Consider the following 24480-nt stretch of genomic DNA (forward strand, 5'->3'; position numbering starts at 1 on the left):
TCTCCTTATGCACCCAAGCATCCTTCTAGCTTTTGCCATCTTAAGATCATCACACACTGTCACACCCAAGTTCCGCTCCTCTTTTGTGTACAAAAGTTCTTCACCTCTTAAACCAGGGGTGTCCAATGTCGGTCCTCGAGGGCCGCAATCCAGTCGGGTTTTCAGGATTTCCCCAATGAATATGCATTGAAAGCAGTGCATGCACATAGATCTCATGCATATTCATTGGGGAAATCCTGAAAACCCGACTGGATTGCAGCCCTCAAGGACCGACATTGGACACCCCTGTCTTAAACTGTACCGTTCCCTGGGGTGCATATCTTAACATTACATCTTAGCTGCCAAATTCTAGACCATTCTTCAAGTTTTGCTAGGTCCTTCCTCATTTTATCCACAGTATCGAGGCGCACTAAAACCATTTATTACCACAGTGTAGTAAAAGGACCCTGTGGCAGGCTGGCCTGGACTTCCAGGAGAAAATATATTGAGGACACAGTTTCACATAAAGAAAAATCTTTCTTTTTGATATGTTTGTCTCACACAAAAAGTGTTGGCTTACCCTTCTGGTTCCCAAGGCTCTGCCTTAGCCTATCTCTAGGGAACCCGGGAGTTTCTCTTTCTCAGGGACATCCCTGATTGATTCTGGTCTGGAACAGAAGTACTCCTTCCTGCCTGAGTCCCACCCCTCTGACTCAGCAGTGAGCTTCTAAAGTGCAGGGCACTCTGGGACCTGTAGTTCACCCCTCTAGTTAACGCTCCCTGCTGCCTGGTGGTAATGGAAACCCCTTAATCTGTCACAGACCCCCCTTTATATTGAAACAGTTTCTAAGCTGCTTTCACAATCTCAAAAGCATTCTGTTTCTTAAACTTCCCTCCTTGGCACCCCCCCGCCAAACAAATCGAAACCCAACAAAACACGAGCTGCTTCACTCAGAATGAAAGGTGTCTATGTTTTGGGATGCATGCACATTTTTGGATTGTACCACCTTTACACCTAGTGTTTTGAATATTTGAACAATGTTTCCTGTATGTGTGAAGGAAATGACATTACAGAACGCTCCCAAATGTTTCTAAATGTGTTTCTCTTGGAGGATATGTGCTGTTCATTTGCCCACTGGCTGCGTCTTCTGCGTTTTTTTATTTGGCTATAGAATGCCATCTGGTGAATTAGATGACATCATTCTTTTCCACTGCAAAAGAACTACCAGGTCTCTTTCCAGAGGCACAGATCTGCCTCTTTCTCAGAAAGCATAGTGATATCAAATTTTATTTGATGTAAAGAGAAAGGGTCACCAAATCATGTTGCATTTGAGTAAAGAACAAAACCGATTTTGATATGTGCTCCTGTGTTGCAGCTTAGGTAGGGCACATGCAATCGGTGAAATGGGGAATCGAGTGATGTCAAACCAAGCTACAGCCTCAGCACCCTGAAGTTGTGGGTTCAAACTCACACTGCTCCTTGGGACCCTGGTCAAGTCACTTTATCCCCCATTGCCCCAGGTACATTAGGTAGAATGTGAGCCCACCAGAATAGACAGGGAAACATGCTTGAGTACCTGAATAAATTCATGTAAACCGTTCTGAGCTCCCCTGGGAGAACAGTATAGAAAATTGAATAAATAAATAGTGTGAAAAGTTTCAGCCTCTGATAACCAGAGCTGGTATTGTGACATCATAATGCCTCATTCCACCAATCCCTAAGAGCCAACCTCATCAGTGAAGTCACAAGGGCTTGATTGACCTATACTTGGCTCACTTTTACTACATTTTGATTTCTAGAGTGGCGCAGTGTTTAAATCTACAGCCTCAACACCCTGAGGTTGTGGGTTCAAGCCCAGACTTTTCCTTGTGACCCTGGGCAAGTCACTTAATCCCCCCCATTGCCCCAGGTACATTAGCTTGATTGTGAGCCTGCCGGGACAGACTGGGAAAAATGCTTGAGTACCTGAATAAATTCATGTAAACTATTCTGAGCCACCCTGGGAGAACAGTATAGAAAATTGAATAAATAGTGTGAAAAGTTTCAGCCTCTGATAACCAGAGCTGGTATTGTGACATCATAATGCCTCATTCCACCAATCCCTAAGAGCCAACCTCATCAGTGATGTCACAATGGCTTGATTGGCCTAGACTTGGCTAACTTTTACTACATTTTTATTTCTAGAGTGGCGCAGTGTTTAAATCTACAGCCTCAACACCCTGAGGTTGTGGGTTCAAACCCAGGCTGCTCCTTGCGACCCTGGGAAAGTCACTTAATCCCCCCATTGCCCCAGGTACGTTAGATAGATTGTGAGCCCATCAGGACAGACATGGAAAAATGCTTGAGCACCTGAATAAATTCATGTAAACCGTTGGGAGGAAGGCATAGCAAATTAAACTGCACTAGGGAAACAGGATTTGTAGAAGCCGTGAGGGACTGCTTCATGGAGCAACTAGTCAAAGAACCGACGCGAGGGGGTGCTACTCTTGACCTCATCCTAAACGGATTAGGGGGGCCTGCAAGAGAGGTAGAAGTGGGAGGACCACTAGGCAACAGTGACCACAACATGATCAGATTCACATTAGAAAGGGGGACCCCCATAGTAAGGAGGACCGCAACAACTGCGCTCAACTTCAGTAAAGGGAACTATGTTGCTATGAGGAAAATGGTGGGGAGGAAGCTCAGAAACATCTTTAGGATGGAGACTGTGGGAAGCGCCTGGACCCTATTCAGGGACACCCTGCAGGAAGCATAGAGAATGTACGTCCCCAGTTTCAAGGAAAGGCTGCAAGAACAAGCGGTCAAAGGACCCGGTTTGGATGTCAACAGAAGTAAAGAGGGCAATAAATGACAAAAAAAAGTATCCTTCCGGAGATGGAAAAAGGACCCAATGGAGGAAAATCACCAGGCGCACAGGAAATGCCAAAAGGAATGCCACCGAGAGGTTAGAAAAGCAAAAGGGAAATACGAAGAGGGGCTGGCCAGGGAGGCGAAAAACTTCAAGGCATTCTTCAGTTACGTTAAGGGGAAGCGACCAGCGAGAGAGGAGGTGGGGCCGTTGGATGATGGGGATAGGAAGGGAGTGATTAAGGAGGATAAAGAGGTAGCTGAGAGGTTGAACACGTTCTTCTCGTCGGTTTTCACGAGAAAAGACACATCTAATATACCGGACTCAGAGGAGCTCATAAGTGGGGAACAGGCTGAAAAATTGGAACACATAGAGGTAAGTAAGGAGGATGTCCTCAAGCAGATAGACAGGTTAAAATGCGGCAAATCACCTGGCCCAGATGGGATCCACCCAAGGGTTCTGAAGGAACTAAGACAAGAAATAGCGGGCACAATCCAACATGTTTGCAACCTATCCTTGAAAACTGGAGAGGTACCAGAGGACTGGAAATTGGCGAATGTCACACCCATCTTCAAGAAGGGATCGAGGGGTGACCCCGGGAACTACAGGCCGGTGAGCCTGACTTCAATAATAGGGAAAATGGTGGAAGCTATGATCAAGGACGGCATTTGCGAGCACATCGAGAGAAATGGCCTACTGAGAACAAGCCAGCACGGATTCTGTAAGGGAAGGTCATGCCTAACGAACCTTCTGTACTTCTTTGAGGGAATAAGCAGTCGGGTGGACAATGGGGAACCCATAGACATCATTTACCTCGATTTTCAAAAGGCTTTCGACAAGGTGCCACATGAAAGGCTGCTTAGGAAGCTGTGGAACCACGGGGTGGGAGGGGATGTGCACAGATGGATCAAGCACTGGTTGTCGGGTAGACTGCAGAGGGTCGGAGTAAAGGGCCAATATTCTGACTGGCGGGGAGTCACGAGCGGTGTGCCACAGGGATCGGTGCTGGGGCCGTTACTCTTCAACATATTCATCAATGACCTAGAAAAGGAGGCAAAGTGCAAGGTTATAAAATTTGCAGACGATACCAAACTGTGCGGCAGAGTTAGGTCCAGGGAGGAGTGTGAGGACCTGCAAAGGGACCTGGACAAGCTGGAAAACTGGGCAAACAAATGGCAAATGCGCTTTAACGTGGAAAAATGTAAGGTCATGCATATAGGGAAAAAGAATCCATTGTTCAACTACAAATTGGGGGGGGCATTGTTGGGAGACAGCAGTCTAAAGAGAGACTTGGGTGTGCTGGTGGATGCATCACTGAAGCCATCTGCACAGTGCGCAGCAGCCTCGAAAAAAGCCAACAGGATGCTGGGCATCATAAAGAAGGGCATAACAACCAGGACGCGGGAAGTCATCATGCCATTGTATCGAGCGATGGTGCGTCCACATCTGGAATACTGCGTTCAGTATTGGTCGCCGTACCTCAAGAAGGACTTGAGAGAGTCCAAAGGAGAGCAACGAAACTGGTAAAAGGGCTGGAACACTGCCCATACGCCGAGAGGTTGGATAGGCTGGGGCTCTTCTCTCTGGAAAAAAGGAGGCTCAGGGGAGATATGATAGAGACCTTCAAGATCATGAGGGGCATGGAGAGGGTGGATAGGGACAGATTCTTCGGACTGAAGGGGACAACAGGTACGAGGGGGCATTCGGAGAAACTGAAGGGAGATAGGTTCAAAACAAATGCAAGGAAGTTTTTTTTCACCCAAAGGGTCGTGGACACTTGGAATGCGCTACCGGAGAAAGTGATCAGGCAGAGTACGGTACAAGGATTCAAACAGGGATTGGACGGATTCCTGAGGGATAAAGGGATCGTGGGATATTGAGAGAGGTGCTGGGATGTATCACAGGTATAGAAAGCTAACCAGGTAATAAGTATAGAAACCCAACCAGGTCGTGCATGTGCAAGACCGGAGGGTTAGGACTTCGATGGGAAGCTAGGACTTAAATGGGAAACCAAGGTGGCAAGGGGACCCCTTCTGGAGATCAGACAGGTCGTGACCTGTTTGGGCCGCCGCGGGAGCAGACTGCCGGGCAGGATGGACCTAGGGTCTGACCCGACGGAGGCACTGCTTATGTTCTTATTTGAAGTGCTTTGTACTGCAAGAAGTTCAGCTTTTCCTTGTCTGTCCTGGTGGGCTCACAATCTATCTAGTGTACCTATGGGCAATGGGGGGATTAAGTGACTTGCCCAGGGTCACAAGGAGCAGCGTGGGTTTGAACCCACCACCTCAGGGTGCAGAAGCTATAGCTTTAACCACTGCACCACAAAATCATCCCAGGTGGAGTGTGGCCTTGTGGTGCGAGTTCAATCCCAGCCTGCTTCCTGTGACTCGGGGCAAGTCACTTAACTCTCAAATGCCCCAATTGCCTTAGTTAGATTGTGAGCATGCTGGGACAGATAGGGACAAATACCTAAGAGCACCTGATTACTATTCAATCCAAGTTCCAAGTTTATTAGTTTTTAATATCCCGATCATAAAACAAATATCTGACCGGTTAACAATAAAATTTTTAATATAGATTAGAAAGAAATAGTGGGGGTGTGTATGAATAATTAGGGTAAACATATATGACACTTACAGACAGACTAGACAGTGAGGGTAAGTTGGGAGGAGAAGAAAAGTTACATAATTGTTAGAGGAAAATGAGATAGAGGAATGGGAAAAAACATGAAGGATGAGGGTGCATGGAAAAAGTGATGCATACTGAAGAAAGTTGGTTTCTTAGAGTATCTGATAAATTAAGATTTATCAAAGGCATCTTGAAATAGATAAGTTTTAAGATGGATCTTGAATTTGGGTAGATGAAGTTCATCGCGGATGTATTGAGGGAGAGAATTCCATAAAGTAAGCCACTTTAGGTGAATCTCTTCATGAAAAAGCAGTTAATAAATGCATTCTATAAATAAATATAATCTCTTTCCTTGGTTTTGAGCGTAGAGAGACACAAGAATTTCTACTGCTGTAGAGGAAACCGTCTCAGAAAATCTGCAACCACAGCATTATCAGAAAATTAAAACCTTCTACCGTGTTCCTTTTATCAGATCTTTTACATAACAGATGACTTAAGCTAAGTATTAGAATTTAATTAAAGCTATTGAAGTGGCTGCTGATGGGAGAGAGGTTGGCTATTTAACTTGGAACCATTTCTGGATATATTCATTTTAAGATTGGGAGGAGAGAGGGATCAGCATCGTAGCATAGGTTTTCTTAGGCTCCTAAATGTGGAAAGCGATGGAAATAAGAAGGGGAAAGGACGCAAACGTTCAAATGCTTGACAGGCTTCCATGTGATTCAAAGCAATGGTTTGTCACTTTGGAATAGAGAATGACACGGGGGGGGGGGGGGTCAAATTTTTCCCCATCCCCATGGGAGCTCATTTTCCCATCCTGTCCCAGCGAGTTCTTTTCCTGTCCCTGCCCCATTCCTCCAAGCTGTATCCTCATCTGGCCAAGCCTCAGATACTTTAAAATCATAAGTAGCAACATTCTAGAGCTCAGATTGTGATGTCATAATGCCTCATTCCACCAATGCCTAAGCTCCGTCCTCATCTGCACAAGCCTCAAACACTTTAAAATCATAAGTAGCAACATTCTAGAGCTCAGCTTGTGATGTCATAATGCCTCATTCCACCAATGCCTAAGCTCCGTCCTCATCTGCACAAGCCTCAAACACTTTAACATCCTAAGTAGCAACATTCTAGAGCTCAGCTAGTGATGTCATAATGCCTCATTCCACCAATGCCTAAGCTCCGTCCTCATCTGCACAAGCCTCAAACACTTTAAAATCAGAAGTGTTCGAGGCTTGTGTGGTTAAGGCAGAGCTTACGGGAATAGGGTGGGGGCAGGGACAGCGACAAAACTCATGGGAGCAGGGAAATCGAGTTCCTGCAGGGACAAATTTGTCCCCATGTCATTCTCTAGGAAAACACTAGGGGGTAAGAGGACACAGAGAAATGTAAAAAAAAACAAAAAACAAGAGGGAAGAAATTATAATAACACACAAGGAAGAAGGGGAAAGACTAAAGGGAGGGGAAGCAAAGGGTAGCAGTAAGGGCCAGAGAAGGAGAGAAACCACGACTGATTAGGGTCTGCAGTGACAAGGCAGGTGGGGGCAATTGGGAAGACTGGCAGGCTAAGAAGTGTCTAATTGCCAGCAATGATTATGTCATTCTGATTACGTGTTGTACGTTTTATTCATATTACAATTCACTCAGATTTACTGACAATGTCCTCTTTTGCTCATTCCATCTTTGGATCTGAAAAAAAGGACGAAGCCCACTAGGGACAGTGAAAATATCTGCATATAATGTGTACAGTCCCGCATAAACTGTTCCCCTTCGCAAAGTGAGGGTGTCTTTTTTTTTTTTTCTTTCCCCTTCTATAAGAGTGCTTTTCCATTTCCTTGCAGGCATCACATTCATTATGTTATTCCTTATGACGGAGACCAGTCAGTGGTGGACTCCTCCGAGAATTACTTTGTGACTGATAACGTTACCAAGCAAGAGATTGACTTGATGCTGGGACTTCTGCTGGGCTTCTGTATAAGCTGGTTCCTGGTCTGGATGGATGGGGTGCTTCACTATGCTGTCCGAGCATGGAGGACGAGTCGGCCGTACGGTAAGCTGAAATCCTTCCTATAGCAAGCTGATTTTGTTTTGCAGCGTCACATAAACAAGTGTGCATTGTGTGAGAGGAGTAATCCTGATACATAGATTTGATTCGGTGTGATAAACCGCTCTCCACTAAAAAAAAAAAAAAAAAAATAATAATAATAATGAAAATAGACAAGCACTCAAGTCCATCTAACCCAGTGTTCTCAAAGTCAAACTCTTTGCGGGGCCGCATTTTGGATTTGTAGGTACTTGGAGGGCCGCAGAAAAAATTGTTAATGTCTTATTAAAGAAATGACAACTTTGCATAAGGTAAAACTCGTTATAGTTTATAAATCTTTCCTTAATTGCTTCTGATAATTTCAGCTATACACGGCTGAAAGCAGGGTTCATAGACAACGGCGCGAAAGACAAAGGCGCGCCCGGACAATTGAGCGCAGCGCGGAGGCGCAAGCCGCTCAAAATTACTGTTTTTAAGGGCTCCGACGGGAGGTTTTGTTGGGGAACCCCCCCACTTTACTTAATAGACATCGCGCCGGCGTTATGGGGAGTTTGGGGGGTTGTAACCCTCTACATTTTACTGTAAACTTAACTTTTTCCCTAAAAACAGGGAAAAAGTGAAGTTTTCAGTAAAATGTGGGGGGGTTACAATCCCCCAAACCCCCCACAACGCCCCCACAATGTGGCACGATGTCTATTAAGTAAAGTGTGGGGGGGTTCCCCCCACACACCCCCGTCGGAACCCTAAAAACAGTAATTTTGAGCGGCGCGCGCCTCCGCGCTGTGCTCAATTGTCTGGGCGCGCCTTTGTCCCGGCGCGCTTTTGACCTGACACCGAAAGTAGTGCAACATGCAGAAAGTGAACTTTAGATAGTTTTACACTTTCTGCATGTTGCACTGCTTTCAGCTGTGTAGAGCTGAAATTATCAGAAGCAATTAAGGAAAGATTTATAAACTATTAAGAGTTTTTTACCTCATGCAAAATTGTGATTTAGATTCTAAAGTATCAGCTGCAAGAGACAAGATTTTGGTGTAGTCCTCTAGGCTTTTTTTGTAGAGGGCGGAATCAATATCTGACTTGCGCCTGGAAAACGTGTGCCTTAAGTGTCAGTGGATTTCAGCAATTGCTTTCTATTTGCCAACAGACTCAAAGTAGGGTATAGGTAATATAAGCCACTATCTAAGTCACTATCTAAGCCACTATCTAAGCCACTATCTAAGCCACTATCTAAGCCACTATCTAAGTCACTATCTAAGCCACTATCTAAGCCACTATCTAAGTCACTATCTAAGCCACTATCTAAGCCACTATCTAAGCCACTATCTAAGTCACTATCTAAGCCACTATCTAAGTCACTATCTAAGTCACTATCTAAGCCACTATCTAAGTCACTATCTAAGCCACTATCTAAGCCACTATCTAAGCCACTATCTAAGCCACTATCTAAGCCACTATCTAAGTCACTATCTAAGCCACTATCTAAGCCACTATCTAAGCCACTATCTAAGCCACTATCTAAGCCACTATCTAAGTCACTATCTAAGCCACTATCTAAGCCACTATCTAAGTCTTCAATAATTGTAATCAGCTAAAGGAGAGCCACCAAATATCTTCCCATGCAGGATCATGACACTGCTGACCAGTATATGTCAATGACCTTCATTCCCACCAGCCCACCTTCAAACTTCATTGGGGGGGGGGGGGGGGCGGTGTCCTCAAGTATCCCTAAGGTTGTGAGCATTTCCAAATGCATTCTCTTTTGTCTGTAGAGAAATGCCTTGTCCTTCGAGCCTGTGTCTCTACCCACATCCACTTTTCCCTTTCTGTTCTGTTCTGGGTAAAGAGGCAGAATGACAATGTGGGCCAACCCTCGGGCCTTGCATTGAAGAACACTAGCCTAAAGGTGCCAAATTTTGAAGGTACCAAATACCTGAGCTAAATGCACCAGATTCTGCTAGTTTTGGGACTATGCCCTTTGATATCTATGGGGTGATCCCTTCCACACCATCCCCTGTTAGGGCTGGAGGTAGAAATGCAGGAGCCCAAGGCAGCAATTTGGGAGGGGCCCCAAAGCCAGCTGTCAAGCTTCACTTAAGAACATAAGACTAGCCTTACTAGGTCAGACCAATATTCCATCAAGCCCAGTAGCCCCCATTCTCACGGTGGCCAATCCAGGTCACTAGTACCTGGCCAAAACCCAAGGAGTAGCAACATTCCATTCAGAATCCTAAAGAATAGCAAGATTCCGGAACCCCAAAGAGTAGCAACATTCCAGCATGTCAAAGAATCGCAAGATTCCAGAGCTGAGATTGTGATGTCATAATGCCTCATTTCACAGTGCCTCATCAGTGATAGCACAATGGGTTGATTGCCCTATACTTGGCACACATAAGAACAGCCATACTGGGTCAGACCAATGGCCCATCCTCACGGTCACTAGTACCTGGCCAAAACCCAAGGAGTAGCAACATTCCATTCAGAATCCTAAAGAATAGCAAGATTCCGGAACCCCAAAGAGTAGCAACATTCCAGCATGTCAAAGAATCGCAAGATTCCAGAGCTGAGATTGTGATGTCATAATGCCTCATTCCACAGTGCCTCATCAGTGATAGCACAATGGGTTGATTGCCCTATACTTGGCACACATAAGAACAGCCATACTGGGTCAGACCAATGGCCCATCCTCACGGTCACTAGTACCTGGCCAAAACCCAAGGAGTAGCAACATTCCATTCAGAATCCTAAAGAATAGCAAGATTCCGGAACCCCAAAGAGTAGCAACATTCCAGCATGTCAAAGAATCGCAAGATTCCAGAGCTGAGATTGTAATGTAATGTAATGTAATTTGTTTCTTATATACCGCTACATCCGTTAGGTTCTAAGCGGTTTACAGAAAATATACATTAAGATTAGAAATAAGAAAGGTACTTGGAAACATAAGAACAGCCATACTGGGTCAGACCAATGGCCCATCCTCACAGTCACTAGTACCTGGCCAAAACCCAAGGAGTAGCAACATTCCATTCAGAATCCTAAAGAATAGCAAGATTCTGGAATCCCAAAGTGTAACTAAAGATTCCAGAACCCAAAAGTGTAGCAACATTCCATGCTACCGATCCAGGGCAAGCAGTGGCTTCCCCCATGTCTTTCTCAATAACAGACTATGGACTTTTCCTCCAGGAACTTGTCCAAACCTTTCTTAAAACCAGCTATGCTATCCGCTCTTACCATAACCTCTGGCAATGCGTTCCAGAGCTTAACTGTTCTCTTGAGTGAAAAAAAAATTTCCTGCTATTTTGGACAGGTATAGAGCCTCCAGTGGCATGGGGTGCACAGGACAATTGCCCCCAGCCTTGTGTCCTGCCTATGGAGACTAGCATCTGAAATCTGGTCTTACTTGTCAAACTTTCAAGAAAGGAAAGGGTACTTTTATGCAAAACCTATTAGGAAAGTATTAGTGTCCCCTTAACTTCCACTGTAACACACATCTGTGTAGCTCAGTCTAATTTAAAAAAAAAAAAAAAAAATCATTCATTTGCAAACCGATAAAAAATTATAATGAGGAAAGTTGATTGACTCATTTTCTACATTTCCATTAAAATTCAATTAATTTCTCATTACAGTCCCCACTGAAGCCTGCTCAGGAGATTTGAGAGTTACAGGGTCTCTGGCTGCTGCAGGAACATATCTTAGAGTGCACAGATTGACAAGCTCTGGGTTGGTTTTCCTGCAGTGGTATCTGACTGCCAGATGGGGTCAGTACGACCCTGACAGCCAGAGCCTAAGGCATGAAATCTCCCAAAGGGCTGCAGATGAACTTGACCAACTGAAAGAAACATTCTGGCAGATGCTGCCCCATCATATCGCTTTGATGTTGATAATGAAAAGGCTTCTAAAAAAAATGAATTACATTTGGTTCTTTTCCAGTGTCCTTGAGGAGAAAGCAGCCGATTGTGACAGGATTCCCGCTAGAGCTGCTGGCTTGTCAGGCAGAACTCTGCACAGATTCAGAGAGATTACCTTGAGCCTGTCCTTTATACTCCACTCCCTCTTTAATGACTTAGGACTTGATTCACGAAGGTGTTTCTCCCGCTCTGTGGCCGGGAAATAGCTTAATGATTTGGACCTTAGTGTAGGAAAGTCACCTTATTTAAAGGTCCTGAACAACCATTACAGCTCAATTTCACATAGAACATTGAGTTGGAAATTGAGACGTCCAGGTCAGAACAGTCACAGTTCCCCCATTATTTTATAAAAGGCTTCATCGTACGTAGAGCCTTTTGTAAAATACCCTGTATGTCCATATAGTATGTCTAGATCAGGGGTGTCAAAGTCCCTCCTCGAGGGCCACAATCCAGTCGGGTCTTCAGGATTTCCCCAATGAATATGCATGAGATCTATTAGCATACAATGAAAGCAGTGCATGCAAATAGATCACATGCATATTCATTGGGGAAATCCTGAAAACCCGAGTGGATTGCGGCCCTCGAGGAGGGACTTTGACACCCCTGGTCTAAATGAAGCAGTGATTTTAAAGCGAGAAAAAAAAGAGTGTCCTGCTCTCCCCCACTTGTGAGTGGAAGCAACTTTTTTAAATCGTTGTTCTTGGCTGCATTGATCACCCTCACTCCCAGATGTTTCCCCAATACCAGCACATGTTCTCCCCTTTACCAGACACACTCACAACACCCCATTCCCAATGACACCCCAAACATAAAAGCCCACCTCCCCCTAACTCCCCTTGCAGACAAACAGCTCTCGACTGCCCCTCACAATCCCACCGCTGGATTTTCAGGGGTTCCTGATATTGTAGTGGGAGTAGAAGTGGCATAGCGAGGGTGAGAGGCGCCCCTCCCCCACCTCCCACCTCCACACGCTCTTTCCCCGCACCCTCCTGCCACGCGCCGCTTCCTTTCCTCCGTAACTCTGTAAATTTCCTGGCACGAGCAGCAAACCCCAGCGTCGGATCTTCTTCTGATGTCACTTCCCAGGTGCGGATCCAGGAAGTGACATCAGAGGAAGAGGCGATGCCGGCGCAACAGCGGGCTGGGGGTTGTTGCTCGTGCCAGGAACGTTGCAGAGGTATGGGGGAAGGGAAGCAGCACGCATGCGTGGCAGTGAGGGGAGGGGGGATGGAGCAGGGAAGCAGAAAGGAGGACGTGTACCTGTGCCCAGTCATTCCTGCTCTGTTTGGGCCCGGGTTCAAACCCCCTTTGACCCGTAGTGGTAATCTTGTGGTACTGCCATTAGAGATCAAGCTGTCAAATAAAGAGAATTTTTAATTCTTTTTAAGGAATCTTAAGGAGTCTATAATTTATTTACACCGTAGCTTGATCTACCGCTATGCCTGTGAATATGCTGGCCTTCTTCTGGGTCTGATATGCAAATTGGAGCTGAGAAATAAGGCCCAGCTGGGAAGAATAAATTTCCTGTTAGCTAAAAGCTTGTCAATATGGGCTGTACTGTGGGGCAGCAATCCATCACCTTGAGCGTCACATGGTTTTCAGCTGCTTAGACAGCGGCGCGTAAGAGCACAGAGGAGAAGGCCTGTCCGTCACGTTGAGTGATGTCAGGAAAATAGCAGCTTGAAAAGGCCACATCTGTCAGGAACAGAGGCTGTTGAGCTGAAGTCGGAAACTGCCATCCGCCTCTCCTCCTGCTTAGGGCATCTCAGCTGCTCCACACCGCGTCCATAGACACCCCTTCACACTCACGGATAAAAAGTCTTCAGATCGGCCATTTCGTAAACCAGATTAACAGCTCCTGAAATTTTGTTTTTATACCGATAACCGTTTTGGACAGAAAATCTGGTACGAGCACTTTGTAGGCAGCTGGTCTTGCAATTGCAAGAATTTGCCCTTCTGTGCAGTGGCATAGTGAGGGGGGTGGGAGGGCAGACCACCCCGGGCGCCATCTTTGCGGGGGGGGGGGGGGGTGCTGGCACTTCGTCTTCCTCTCCACGCTCCACTCTACTTTAAACTAACTAAACTAAACCTTAAGCTTATATACCGCATCCTCTCCATAAAGATAGAGCTCGGCACGGTTTACAGGAACACTAAAATAAGGGAAAAAAACACATAATAAGAATGAGTGAATATGGAAAGAGCAGCAAAATTTTCATTTTTGAGATTAGCCAAGTTTTCAGATGTTTTTGGAATAATTGGAAGGAGCCCAGATTCCGCAGCCGGGTAGGAAGGTTATTCCAAAGCTCGGTGATTTTGAAGAAAAGAGATTTCCCTAATTTTCCAGCGTAGATAATGCCTTTTAACGAGGGGAAAGATAGTTTAAGTTTTTGGATGGATCTGGTAGCGTCAGGTCTCGCAGAATTCCAAGATAGTGGAAGTGGAGGAGGAAGAGTGCCACGCAAGATCTTGAATGTTAGGCGGGCACATTTAAAGTGAACCCTATAAATTACCGGAAAGCCAGACAGAAGTGGAGAGACATGGTCAAATTTGCTTTTTGAGAAGATCAACCTAGCCAGCGCAAACAGCATCTTCCATTTGCTGCTCACGCTGGCTCCTTCTGATGTCATTTTGTGGCTGCGGGACCAGAACGTGACGTCAGAAGGGTACCAGTGCCAGTGCAAACAGCTGGTGGATGTTGCTGCTTGCGCCAGTGAACATTTCAAGAGGTACGCAGGGGGCGCTCAAACGGTGGGGAAGAGTGTGTTTGGGGGGTGTCCAAGCAGTGGGGGACCACCCAAGCGGGGGGTTGGGGGTGGAGTGCATGGCACAGCAATACCAGGTGCTACTGCCCTGGGAGTCAACCTTCTTCGCTACGCCACTGCTTCTGTGCACTGAGACATAGGGGCCTTTTTTTTTTTTTTTGCAAGGCCGTAAAATTTGCAGTTATCGCAGCTTAACGCTGGACTTTACCACACGGTAGCTGCAATTTTTTTTTCAAGTTCATGAAAGTTCTTATTGAGTTTTGCAAATACAAAAGCATACAGTGGAAATCGTGAATGCATAATGATAGTGAGCACATTGGTATTAGCATAATAGTACAACGAATGCACTAATTAAATATCCAATGAGTTATTGAGGGGTAATATAATAATACAAAATGATAAGAACATAAGAATAGCCTTACTGGGTCAGTAGCCCGTTCTCATGGTGGCCAATCCAGGTCATTAGTACCTGGTCAAAACCCAAGGAGTAGCAACATTCCAGCATCTCAAAGAATAGCAAGATTCCGGAACCCCAATGAAAGCAACATTCCAGAGCTGAGATTGTGATGTCATAATACCTCATCAGAGCCAACCTCATCAGTGATGTTACAATGGCTTGATTGTCCGATACTTGGCACACGTAAGAGCATGAGAATAGCCATACTGGGTCAGACCAATGGTCCATCAAGCCCAGTAGCCCATTCTCACGATGGCCAATCCAGGTCACTAGTACCTAGCCAAAACCCAAGGAGTAGCAATGATATTAGGTTGGGCAGACTGGATAGTCCATTCGGGTCTTTATCTGCCGTCATCTACTATGTTACTATCCACTATAATAAAACGCTAAGCACGCATGCGCACTCCTACCTGCGTGTTCCCTGATCTGTAGTTCCGTGGTCGGCAGGAGTGCGCATGCACGCTTCGACCCCCCCCCCCCCACTCACTGGAAGGAAGACAGTTCGTCGTCGTCACCCCCTCCATGCCATACCTGAACTCCCGTTGGCCCAATACCGGCTATGTTTTCCTTGTAATATTATGGTGGGACTCCGCCAATGTTAGTGGGCTAGAAAGATGTGTAATGAGAGATGTTTTTTTATTTGTAATGATTATGATTTTGCTATCTTTATTCTTTTGCTGTTTTGTTTTGAACTGTAAAGCTGGAAAATTATAAATAAATTTAAAAAAGCTCCCTAATGAATGGAATAGTTAATAAGTTCTGACTGTTAGATCGTAGTGCTCGAGGGGAAACGTATGGAAAAAGATATTTGTCCAGAAATGCTGGCAAGTTGGTAAGTTTGATTTTTTTAAATTCTTTATTCAGTTTTAACTCTTGCAACAAGTGTACAATATTCAATCAGATAATTCGTACAAATCACTTGACATTCTAACAATTATTGTCAAATGCATATAAAAAAGACCCCTCCCCCACCCCTCCCATTCATCAGGAATAAACCCATTAAATCCCATAACATACCTCCCCATCCCCACATTAAATATAGTCCAATGTAATAAAAAGGTGTCCAAGGTGTCTAATCATTAGAATATGTAATCAATGACCCCAAATCTTTTTAAAACTATTGTAATTACCTTGCTGTATAGCAAGCATTCTCTCCATTTTATAAATATGACAAACTGAATTCCACCAAAAGGTATAATTAAGTTTAGTATAATCCTTCCAATTTCCAGTAATATGTTGAATGGCAGCCCCTGTCAGTATAAGCAAAAGCTTATTGTTATTTGCTGAAATTTGACTCTTGAATCTCATAGATGTTCCAAATAAAATAGTATCATAGGATAAGTTTGATTTTTAAGGCAAGTAGAAGTATTTTATATGTTGTCCAGTGTGATATGGGGAGCCAATGAGCTTCACGGAGTAAAGGGGTGACATGATCGTATTTCCTTGCTTTATATATGAGTTTAATAGTCGTGTTTTGGCTGAGTTGTTTCTTTTTGCGTTATGCCATGATATGAAGAGTTACAATAGTCGATGTGTGAAATGACGAGCAAATGAATCAGAATCCGAACAGAGGAAGGGTTAAGAAGACAGGAAAGCAGAAATGGCAAAAAAAAAAAAAAAAAAAAAGTCCAGACCACAAAGGTAGAAAAAAGCATTTCATTTTGAGAGGAAAAGAATTTAGACAAATTCAAGACTAAACTTAAAAGTTTCCTTTTTAATGATGCTTTTAGTGAATAAATAATTTTTCAATCTGTCTTTATCTTACATTTCTTTTTTTCATGTTTGTCTTCCCTCCTAATGTTTTTACCTGAATATATTATATTTAATATACATTGTAACCACTAAATAATTTCCCTGTTGTTTTGATATTGTATTTACATATTTTATTTTTTTTTAATTTAATATGATATACTGTATGTCTATGTAATATGTTACCCATGATTTTAGATATTTTTAACCATTTGTACATCACCTAGAATGTAGAATAGGCGATTAATCAAACTATATAATAAACTTGGAAAAAAACTTGGAATGTTTTAAATGGAATATGTTAGCTTTGGCATAGCAAATGTCTGTATTGTGTTCCGTTGAAAAGAAAATGCATTTCTACTTATACTTCTCGTGTTGCAGTATCTGCTATGTTTAACTTACTGGGGTTCCAGGTTCATTTTATGTCTAAATAGTTTTATTTCTAATTTATGATCCCTTGCTCTGTATTTGGTGTGGGTCTGTCGGTTTGATAGTAGTGGCAGGTGGAGAAACTGGATGGGAGGCTGGGAGGAGAGGGGATTGGGGAGAGGGGCCGTCCTTTATTTTCTGGCCTGGGACCTAACCTGTATAACACTGGCTTGACCCTTGCTGTATAGCTGGTAGGGATCCCCAGCCGAGGACCTCCTCCAAAGTTGGCCAGAACTCCCTTCTGCCAAGCTCTGCAGTCAGCAACAGCATCCTCGAGCCACTGACAACTAAGCATGCCTGGGTTGCTGGCATTGCTGCCGCCTCTCAAGCTTGGTAAAAGGGATTTCTGGCCACCTTTAGTGAAAGTCTTCAACTGGGGATCCTCACTAGCTAAAGTATTGATATTTTGAGGTGGGGATAGGGTATGGCAGAAAAAAATCTTGTGCCTGCTTTGGGCTCAGGCCTACCCAGAATTGGCAGTCTGGCTACTCCACTGCTTACGTTTGTCCTGGAAAGGGGGGGAGGAGGGGGGCGGTTGGAGAGGGGCATCAGGGAGCACAGTGGGAAATGTTCTTCTATGTCTGTGCCTAAGGATTGATTTATTTGGAGTTAGTTCATGTCTTTTTGTTAATAACTCAAGACCAACTACTTTTAGGCATACTAAGAATTCCCCTGTCCCCACAGGCCTTACAATCTGTTTGTACCCAAAGCAATGAAGGAATACTAGAGACCTGTCTTCCCTCCCCTCTTCTTATCCTAATGGGACCTGAAATCTATTATTGAGCTTCCCCAAACTTGTTCATATGTATGCCCTCTGTTCTCCTACAGCAGAGGTAGGGAACTCCGGTCCTTGAGAGCCATATTCCAGTCGGATTTTCAGGATTTCCCCAATGAATATGCATTGAAAGCAGTGCATGCAAATAGATCTCATGCATATTCATTGGGGAAATCCTGAAAACCCGACTGGAATACGGCTCTCAAGGACCGGAGTTCCCTACCCCTGTCCTACAGGATAAGTACGTCTCCCCCTCCTTGTTGATTCCATTTTTCCCCCTCCCCCCACTGGAGAACTGAACAGGTATTACAGGATATAAATAAAGCTTTATTATTATTATATCAATCTAAATCAGTGGTTCCCAAACCTATCCTGGGGACTCCCCCAGCCAGTCAGGTTTTCAAGATATCCCTAATAAATATGCATGAGAGAGATTTGCATACCTGTCACTTCCATTATATGCAAATCTCTCTCATGCATATTCATTAGGGATATCTTGAAAACCTGACTGGCTGGGGGTCCCCCAGGACAGGTTTGGGAACCACTGATCTAAATAAATAAATCAAATTGCACGAATAGCATTTGAACCCTGCTGTTCTGCTCTGGGGGGGGAAACTTCTGTTGTTTCATTTTATCTGTAGGGGGGATCAGATTTCAAATGACATCTTGGGACCTACATGATGGGAATATGGGACTGAAGCCGACTTGTGCATCCAATCATAGCCTTTTCCTGCTGCATATTGAATAGCATTGAAAGGCTGTGATTGACCCAGTGGTAAAGGCTTAACTGTAAGACCTGCTGCAATTGGTGGCCTGAGTCACAGGCCAGCAGACTCAGGAATTCAGAGACGGCGACATTTAGTCTCAAGTATAGAAGAAAGCCAGGGATAGGCTGATGCACTATTTCTCTTAAGGATAGAGGGGAACGGCAATGGATTCTTTCATTAGGGAAAAAGAGAGGGTGCTTTCCTTAAGTCTTCCCTCTCCCCCCCCTAAGAGTGATAAAGCGTTTTGAATGAGCAATATGTAAGTTCCCTCTAATAACTGAAGCAGGCCTAGGCAATGCAGAAAACGGCCTCAGGTGCCAGCATCTGACAGGCGCAGACCATTTCTGTTGCAGCCAACACCCTGCAGTAGGGTTGGCAGATTTACCTAAACTAAAATCTGGACACCCCCCTAGACACGCCCAGTTCCACCCAGTCCCGCCCCCCCAGCCCTGCTCCCCACTGCCTGCTCTCGTCGGGAAAGGAGGAAATCCGCGCGTGCTGAAGGGAGAACTAGGCAGGGCCTGGGCAGAATGGAGCAGGGCTGGAGTCATGTGTCCAGATTTTTGCCGCCCAAAAATGGTAACCCTGCACATTATTATATACAGGTACTTATTTGTACCTGGGGCAATGGAGAGTTCAGTGATTTGGCCAGAATCACAAGGAGCTGCAGTGGGATTTGAACCTGGTTCCCAGGCTGCTGCATTGACCATAGGCAGCGGAATGTTTTTTGTTGGAGGGGGGGGAGGGCAAAAGCTCCACCCCAGATCCCGCCCCCTTAATAATAGCACTAATGGTAATGCCATTTCTACCCCAGACACGCCCAGTTCCACCCATCCCCGCTCCATTATGCTCCAATCCAGGAATCTCAAAGTCCCTCCTTGAGGGCCGCAATCCAGTCGGGTTTTCAGGATTTCCCCAATGAATATGCATTGAAAGCAGTGCATGCACATAGATCTCATGCATATTCATTGGGGAAATCCTGAAAACCCGACTGGATTGCGGCCCTCAAGGAGGGACTTTGAGACCCCTGCTCCAATCCCACCCTAGCCCCACCCCAGCCCTGCTCTTTGCTCTCGTCGGGCAGGAAGGCATCTGCACATGCGCGGATGCCGTCCTGCCTGCCGGGTTTTGAAAAGCTGTCCAGACCCCCAGACATGTCCTCAAAAGGACGTCTGGTAAACCCTATTCATATACACACACAATATAATCTTATTAACAATACATAATAGTAACCACAAAATTAAACTTATACAAAGCACGCTGTATTCAGAGAAAAGTTTAATTAACTATCATTTGTATTCTGCTTTTTTCAGAGAGATCAAGGCAGATGGCCTTAAAATATGCAATATCACCTCAGTAACTGCTACAGAAAACTCCCTTCAGTGCCAAAGAAGTACAGTGGTGCCTCACACAACGAACTTAATTCGTTCCAGGAGCAAGTTTGTTATGCGAAAAGTTCGTTATGTGAAACGCGTTTTCCCATAACAATACATGTTAAAAAAAATAATTCGTTCTGCAGCATAAAATATGCTAAGATGACATAAAAAAAGATAAATTTGTCAAAATGGTGTCTTGCTGAGGCCAAACTCTTTGACGAGGTCACACTGTTTTACCCCACATTCACTCCTTCTAATTATTTCCCGTTTCATTTCAACAGAAATCACCTTCCTGCTTTTTTTAGAAGCCATGATATATAAAAAATATTGAGTTTATCTTAAAAGGACGACTGTATACAGTGAGAGAGGGCAGTTAAGCGCAGTGACTAACGACTGCCTGCAGTGCCTGCGCGGAAGGATGCAATACATCGGCAGCTCGGGCGACTTCGTTGTGTAAAACGAAGTTCGTTGTGTGAAACGAAGTTCGTTGTGTGAAGTTCGTTGTGTGAAACGAAGTTCGTTGTGTGAATCAAGACATGAAGTTCATTGTGTGCAGCGTTCGTTGTGCGAGGCGTTCGTTATGCGAGGCACCACTGTAATACAAAACCCTGCAAAGAGCATAAGAATATCAATACTGGGTCAGAACAACGGTCCATCCAGCACAGTATCCTGTTTCCTTTTAAACAACATATATTGCACCAACTGTGAAAACAAAACAGAGCTCTTTCCAAATATAGTCCTGTTGGAATTCTGCGCAAAAAATGTCAGACTTCTGCAAAAGCATAGCGCAGTTTTTAGCACCAGCCGTAGCGGTAGCAGCTCGGACGCTCATAGGAATTCTATGAGAGTGTCAGAGCTGTTACCGCCACGGCTGGTGCTAGAAACTGTGCTAAGTTTTTGTAAAAGTGTGTGTGTGAGGGGGGCGGGGGGGGGGGAATTAGCAAATTCTTCAAAATTCTGCAAGTTTGTCAAAATTTAAACTATACATTTGCTAATTATTATCCATATTCCATTTAAAACATTTAAAATAACATGTTTTTCTTCTACTTTGTTGCCTGGATGTTTTATTTTCCATTATGTTGGTTTCAGCTTCTCTTTTCTTCTTTCTGGTCATCTGCTAATTTTCTTTCAACTGGCTACTATCGATTTGTCTTTTCTCCTCTCTCCTATCTGTTCCCTCACTACACCTGCCTCTGACATATTGATCATTCATTTTTAGCTCTTTTCTGTCTCTTTCTTATCCTTCTCCTCTTTTTCACTTTTCAGCTACCTATCAAATTTCTATCTTTTCTCCCATTCGCTTTCTCATTCCTTCCTCAGCCCTCCATTCCTGTTCATCTTCAACATACCCCCCATTACCATATTTCTACCCTCTGTAATATCTATCCTCTCATCCATTTCCTTGCCACCCTCTTGTCCCCCTCAGGGTTCTATCATTCTCAGTGTCTTCCTTCCTCCACCCTTATAGCCCAGCATCTGCTCCCTCTTCCTTCCCTCCCCACCCTTGTAGCCTGATATCTCCCGCTCTCTTCTCTCCTGCAGTCTCCCCCATGGTTCAGCATTTCTCCCACTTTCTTCCCTAACTCCCATTGCCAGGCATCTCTCCATCACTCCATTCTATTCCTGGATCCAACATCTCCCTTCTTCTCCCCCTCCCTCCTATCCACCCCCATGTCTAGCACTTTTCTCTCTCTCCCTCCCTTGCATTCCTCCCCCCGTGCAGTATTCTCTCCCTCCCATCCACTGCCATATCCAACATTTGTTTTTTTCCCCACTGTCCACCATCTCTCTCGTCCCTTGCCTTGTGCCTTGGGTCAAACCTCTCTATCCCCCTCCATGAACCATCTCTCCCTTCCTCCCCTCCATTATCATGTGCAACATTTTACCCTCTCCCCTCACCATGCATGTCTCCCTCCCCTCCCCTGTGCCAACATCTTCCCTTCCTGTCACCCTTCCCCAGCAACTTTTCTTCCTTTCACCCTCCACTCTCCTGTACCAGTATCTTTCTTTCCTCTCATCCCTCTTCCCCTGTGCCAGCATTCTTTCCTTCCTCCCTCCCCTCCCCCTGTACCAGTAACTTTCCTTCCTCTCCCCTCCCCATGCCAGCATATCCCTTCCTCCTCTCCCCTGTACTCTCCCTTGCTTCATCGGGTTGCAGTATTGGCAGCGATTCTCACATGCTGCTTGCTGCTAACCCGGAAGCCTCCCCTCTGTCTTGGAGAGACTTCCAGGCTAGTGGCTGGCAGCGTGTGGGAATCGCTGCCGATACCATGACCAGATAGCTGACACCATCCTAGATTCTTCATGGGCAAGGGGAAATTCTGCATTATGGTGCAAATCCTATTTTGCACAGTCATGCAGAATTCTGACAGGATAAAATACAAACTAAAAGTACTATGGTACACAAATGAAACCCTAATATGCCAGACTCTGCACACAGTACATCACTAAAGAAATAGAAAGAAATGCATTTCTTTCTGAACAGTCCAAAATATAGAAACACATGCAAATTTTCAAAATTCACAAATTTCAATCCCTAAATTCAAAATGAAAACATTTGTCCTACCTTTGTTATCTGGCAATTTTATTTTACTGATCAACTTGTTCCCTCTGTGCTCTTAACTCTGTTTCCAAGGCCTCCTTATGCATTTGTTGTTTCTTTCCTCTCCTTCTTCACTTTTTGCACTTCTTCCATCTTTCATATTCAGTTTTCTTCCATTTGTCTGCCTCCATCTCAACTCTATCTACCTTTATATCTTTTCCCCTCTCCTCCATCCATGTGCATCATATCCTCCCTCTTCCCTCCCCATCCCTCTATCCATGTTCAGCATCTCTTCCCCTCTCCTCTGTCCATGTGCACCTTCTCTTCCCCTTCCTTCCATTCATATGCACCATCTCTTCCCTCCTTTTCCCCTCCCCTCCATCCCTGTGCACCATCTCCTTTCCCTCCCCTCTTGTTTTCCCCTCCCCTCCATGTTCAGCATCTCTTTCCCTCTCCTCTGTCCATGTGCACCATCTCTTCCCTCATTTTCACCTAACCTCCATCCATGTGCACCATCTCCTTTCCCTCCCCTCCATCTATGTGCCACCATCTCCTTCCTTCCTTCCCCCATCCATATGCCCCCGTTCCTCTCCTCTCTGCCTAGGGTTGCCAGATTTCCTTTTTGGCCTCTGGGGTTGCATGCACACACATTTGTGCATGTGCTGGAGTGAGATTCTGCGCATAAAATTTGGGGATACCAATATTTATATGCAGACTAGCATTCCAGCACATGTCCAGATGTGTGTTTATAGCTCAGGTGGCAATACAGGGCCAATCATTCATTTATTTGGCGCATTTGTTATACCGCCAAATCTTCTGAAGGAACATGGATTCAAAGCATAATTCTTAAAACCAAGTGAGTTCTTTATTAGTTGGTTAGTCCTAAGCCAGCTAAATAATAAAACAGAAATGTCAGTCTTCAGTTTATCTTTAGAAAGTACAGATAGGCACAATTGCCCCACAGCACAAAGGCATACGTATTTATAAAGTTTTATCTCTCTCTTTGAAATACAGTTCTTCATTTGTGTTTCTCTAGCTTCAATAACTTTCTAATTTACGCTATCTTTCTAGCTGTACTGCTTCTAATTAAGCTTGTGTCCTTGGGCAAACTCTACCCATCCTAACTCACTAATTTTCTCATTCTGCCTTTCTTACTGATAAGGCACATAAAGTCCAGTTCCACCACCTGCTGGCCTGGGGGAATCCATTAAGGTCAAAGACATGCAGTTCAGATCGGTCCAGCACTTTGCTCTTTGTTCCGTTTCCCCCCTCGGTTCCGTCTTGTCTTTTTTTACCCATGATCTTTGTGGATCGAAGAAAAACGTGTCGGATTTTCTACGCTCGCAAGTAAAGAAAAGAAATAGACATGAAATTCTAACACTGGTCTTTTACACCGCCCCAGAACTGGGTCTAGGACAATTCAGCATGGCTGTTTCAGCCAGCCCGGTTCAGCATGGCCGTTAAACCGCGGCTGTTTCATTGCGGCCAGTGTGATGATGAGCGCTTACCTTTGCCGAAGCTGCGAGGTTTGAAAGAGAAGGGGGGAATAGCCACACTCACCGCATTGGTGCTTCTTTCGTTTTCTTCACCTACCTGTGTCTTCTTCTGCCTCAGCATCATCTGGTGATGTCAAGGTTTGAAAGGGGGGGGGGGGGAGGGAGGGAACATCACAGTCAGGGGCATCATAAGGTTTCCCTTTATATTGGGCAAAGCAAAAAAATCAGTTCACGTATAATGGAACTAACAGTACAACTTAATAAATGTATTTTCTAAAAGAACCAGTTACCCCAAGCTTAACTATATTTCTTTAATTGTTTTGTTTTTTTTTTAGCTTTTTTTCTCTAAGGGTGGAAAAAGGCCTCAGAGATAGAGTGTATACATATTATCTAGTGTTGGTATCCAGCTTATTGATCGCTCTTGCCTTCAATCATTGTCCAAAGCCACCATCCTACCTTCTATCGTTATCTGTTTTATATATATATATATATATATATTCTTTTTTTACTTATATTTTATTTTTCATGTCTTATGTATCCTTTCTTCTCTTATAAAACTTTCTTATCTGAGAACTGTAAAGAAAAAAAGCTAAAAAAAAAAAAACCAGTTAAAAAAAATATACGGCCTCTTTTACAAAGCCGCAGTAATGGTTGCGCTGCACTAATGGCCCCGAAGCCCATAGAGATTTAAAGGGCTTCGGGGCTGTTGCCGCGCGGCTTTGTAA

At 44.6% G+C, this 24480-nt stretch overlaps 1 protein-coding gene across 1 annotated transcript in view; it reads left to right on the forward strand.

The window, feature by feature from the left end:
* TMEM240 (transmembrane protein 240) overlaps positions 1-24480 on the forward strand; it is a 57085-nt gene that overhangs the window by 26904 nt on the left and 5701 nt on the right. Inside the window, exon 3 of the mRNA XM_033921262.1 lies at positions 7295-7503. Within this exon, the coding sequence (XP_033777153.1) occupies positions 7295-7503 (209 nt within the window). The remainder of the gene's footprint in view (positions 1-7294; positions 7504-24480) is intronic.

Source organism: Geotrypetes seraphini, chromosome 15 (genome assembly GCF_902459505.1).
Source record: "Geotrypetes seraphini chromosome 15, aGeoSer1.1, whole genome shotgun sequence".
NCBI lineage: Eukaryota > Metazoa > Chordata > Amphibia > Gymnophiona > Dermophiidae > Geotrypetes > Geotrypetes seraphini.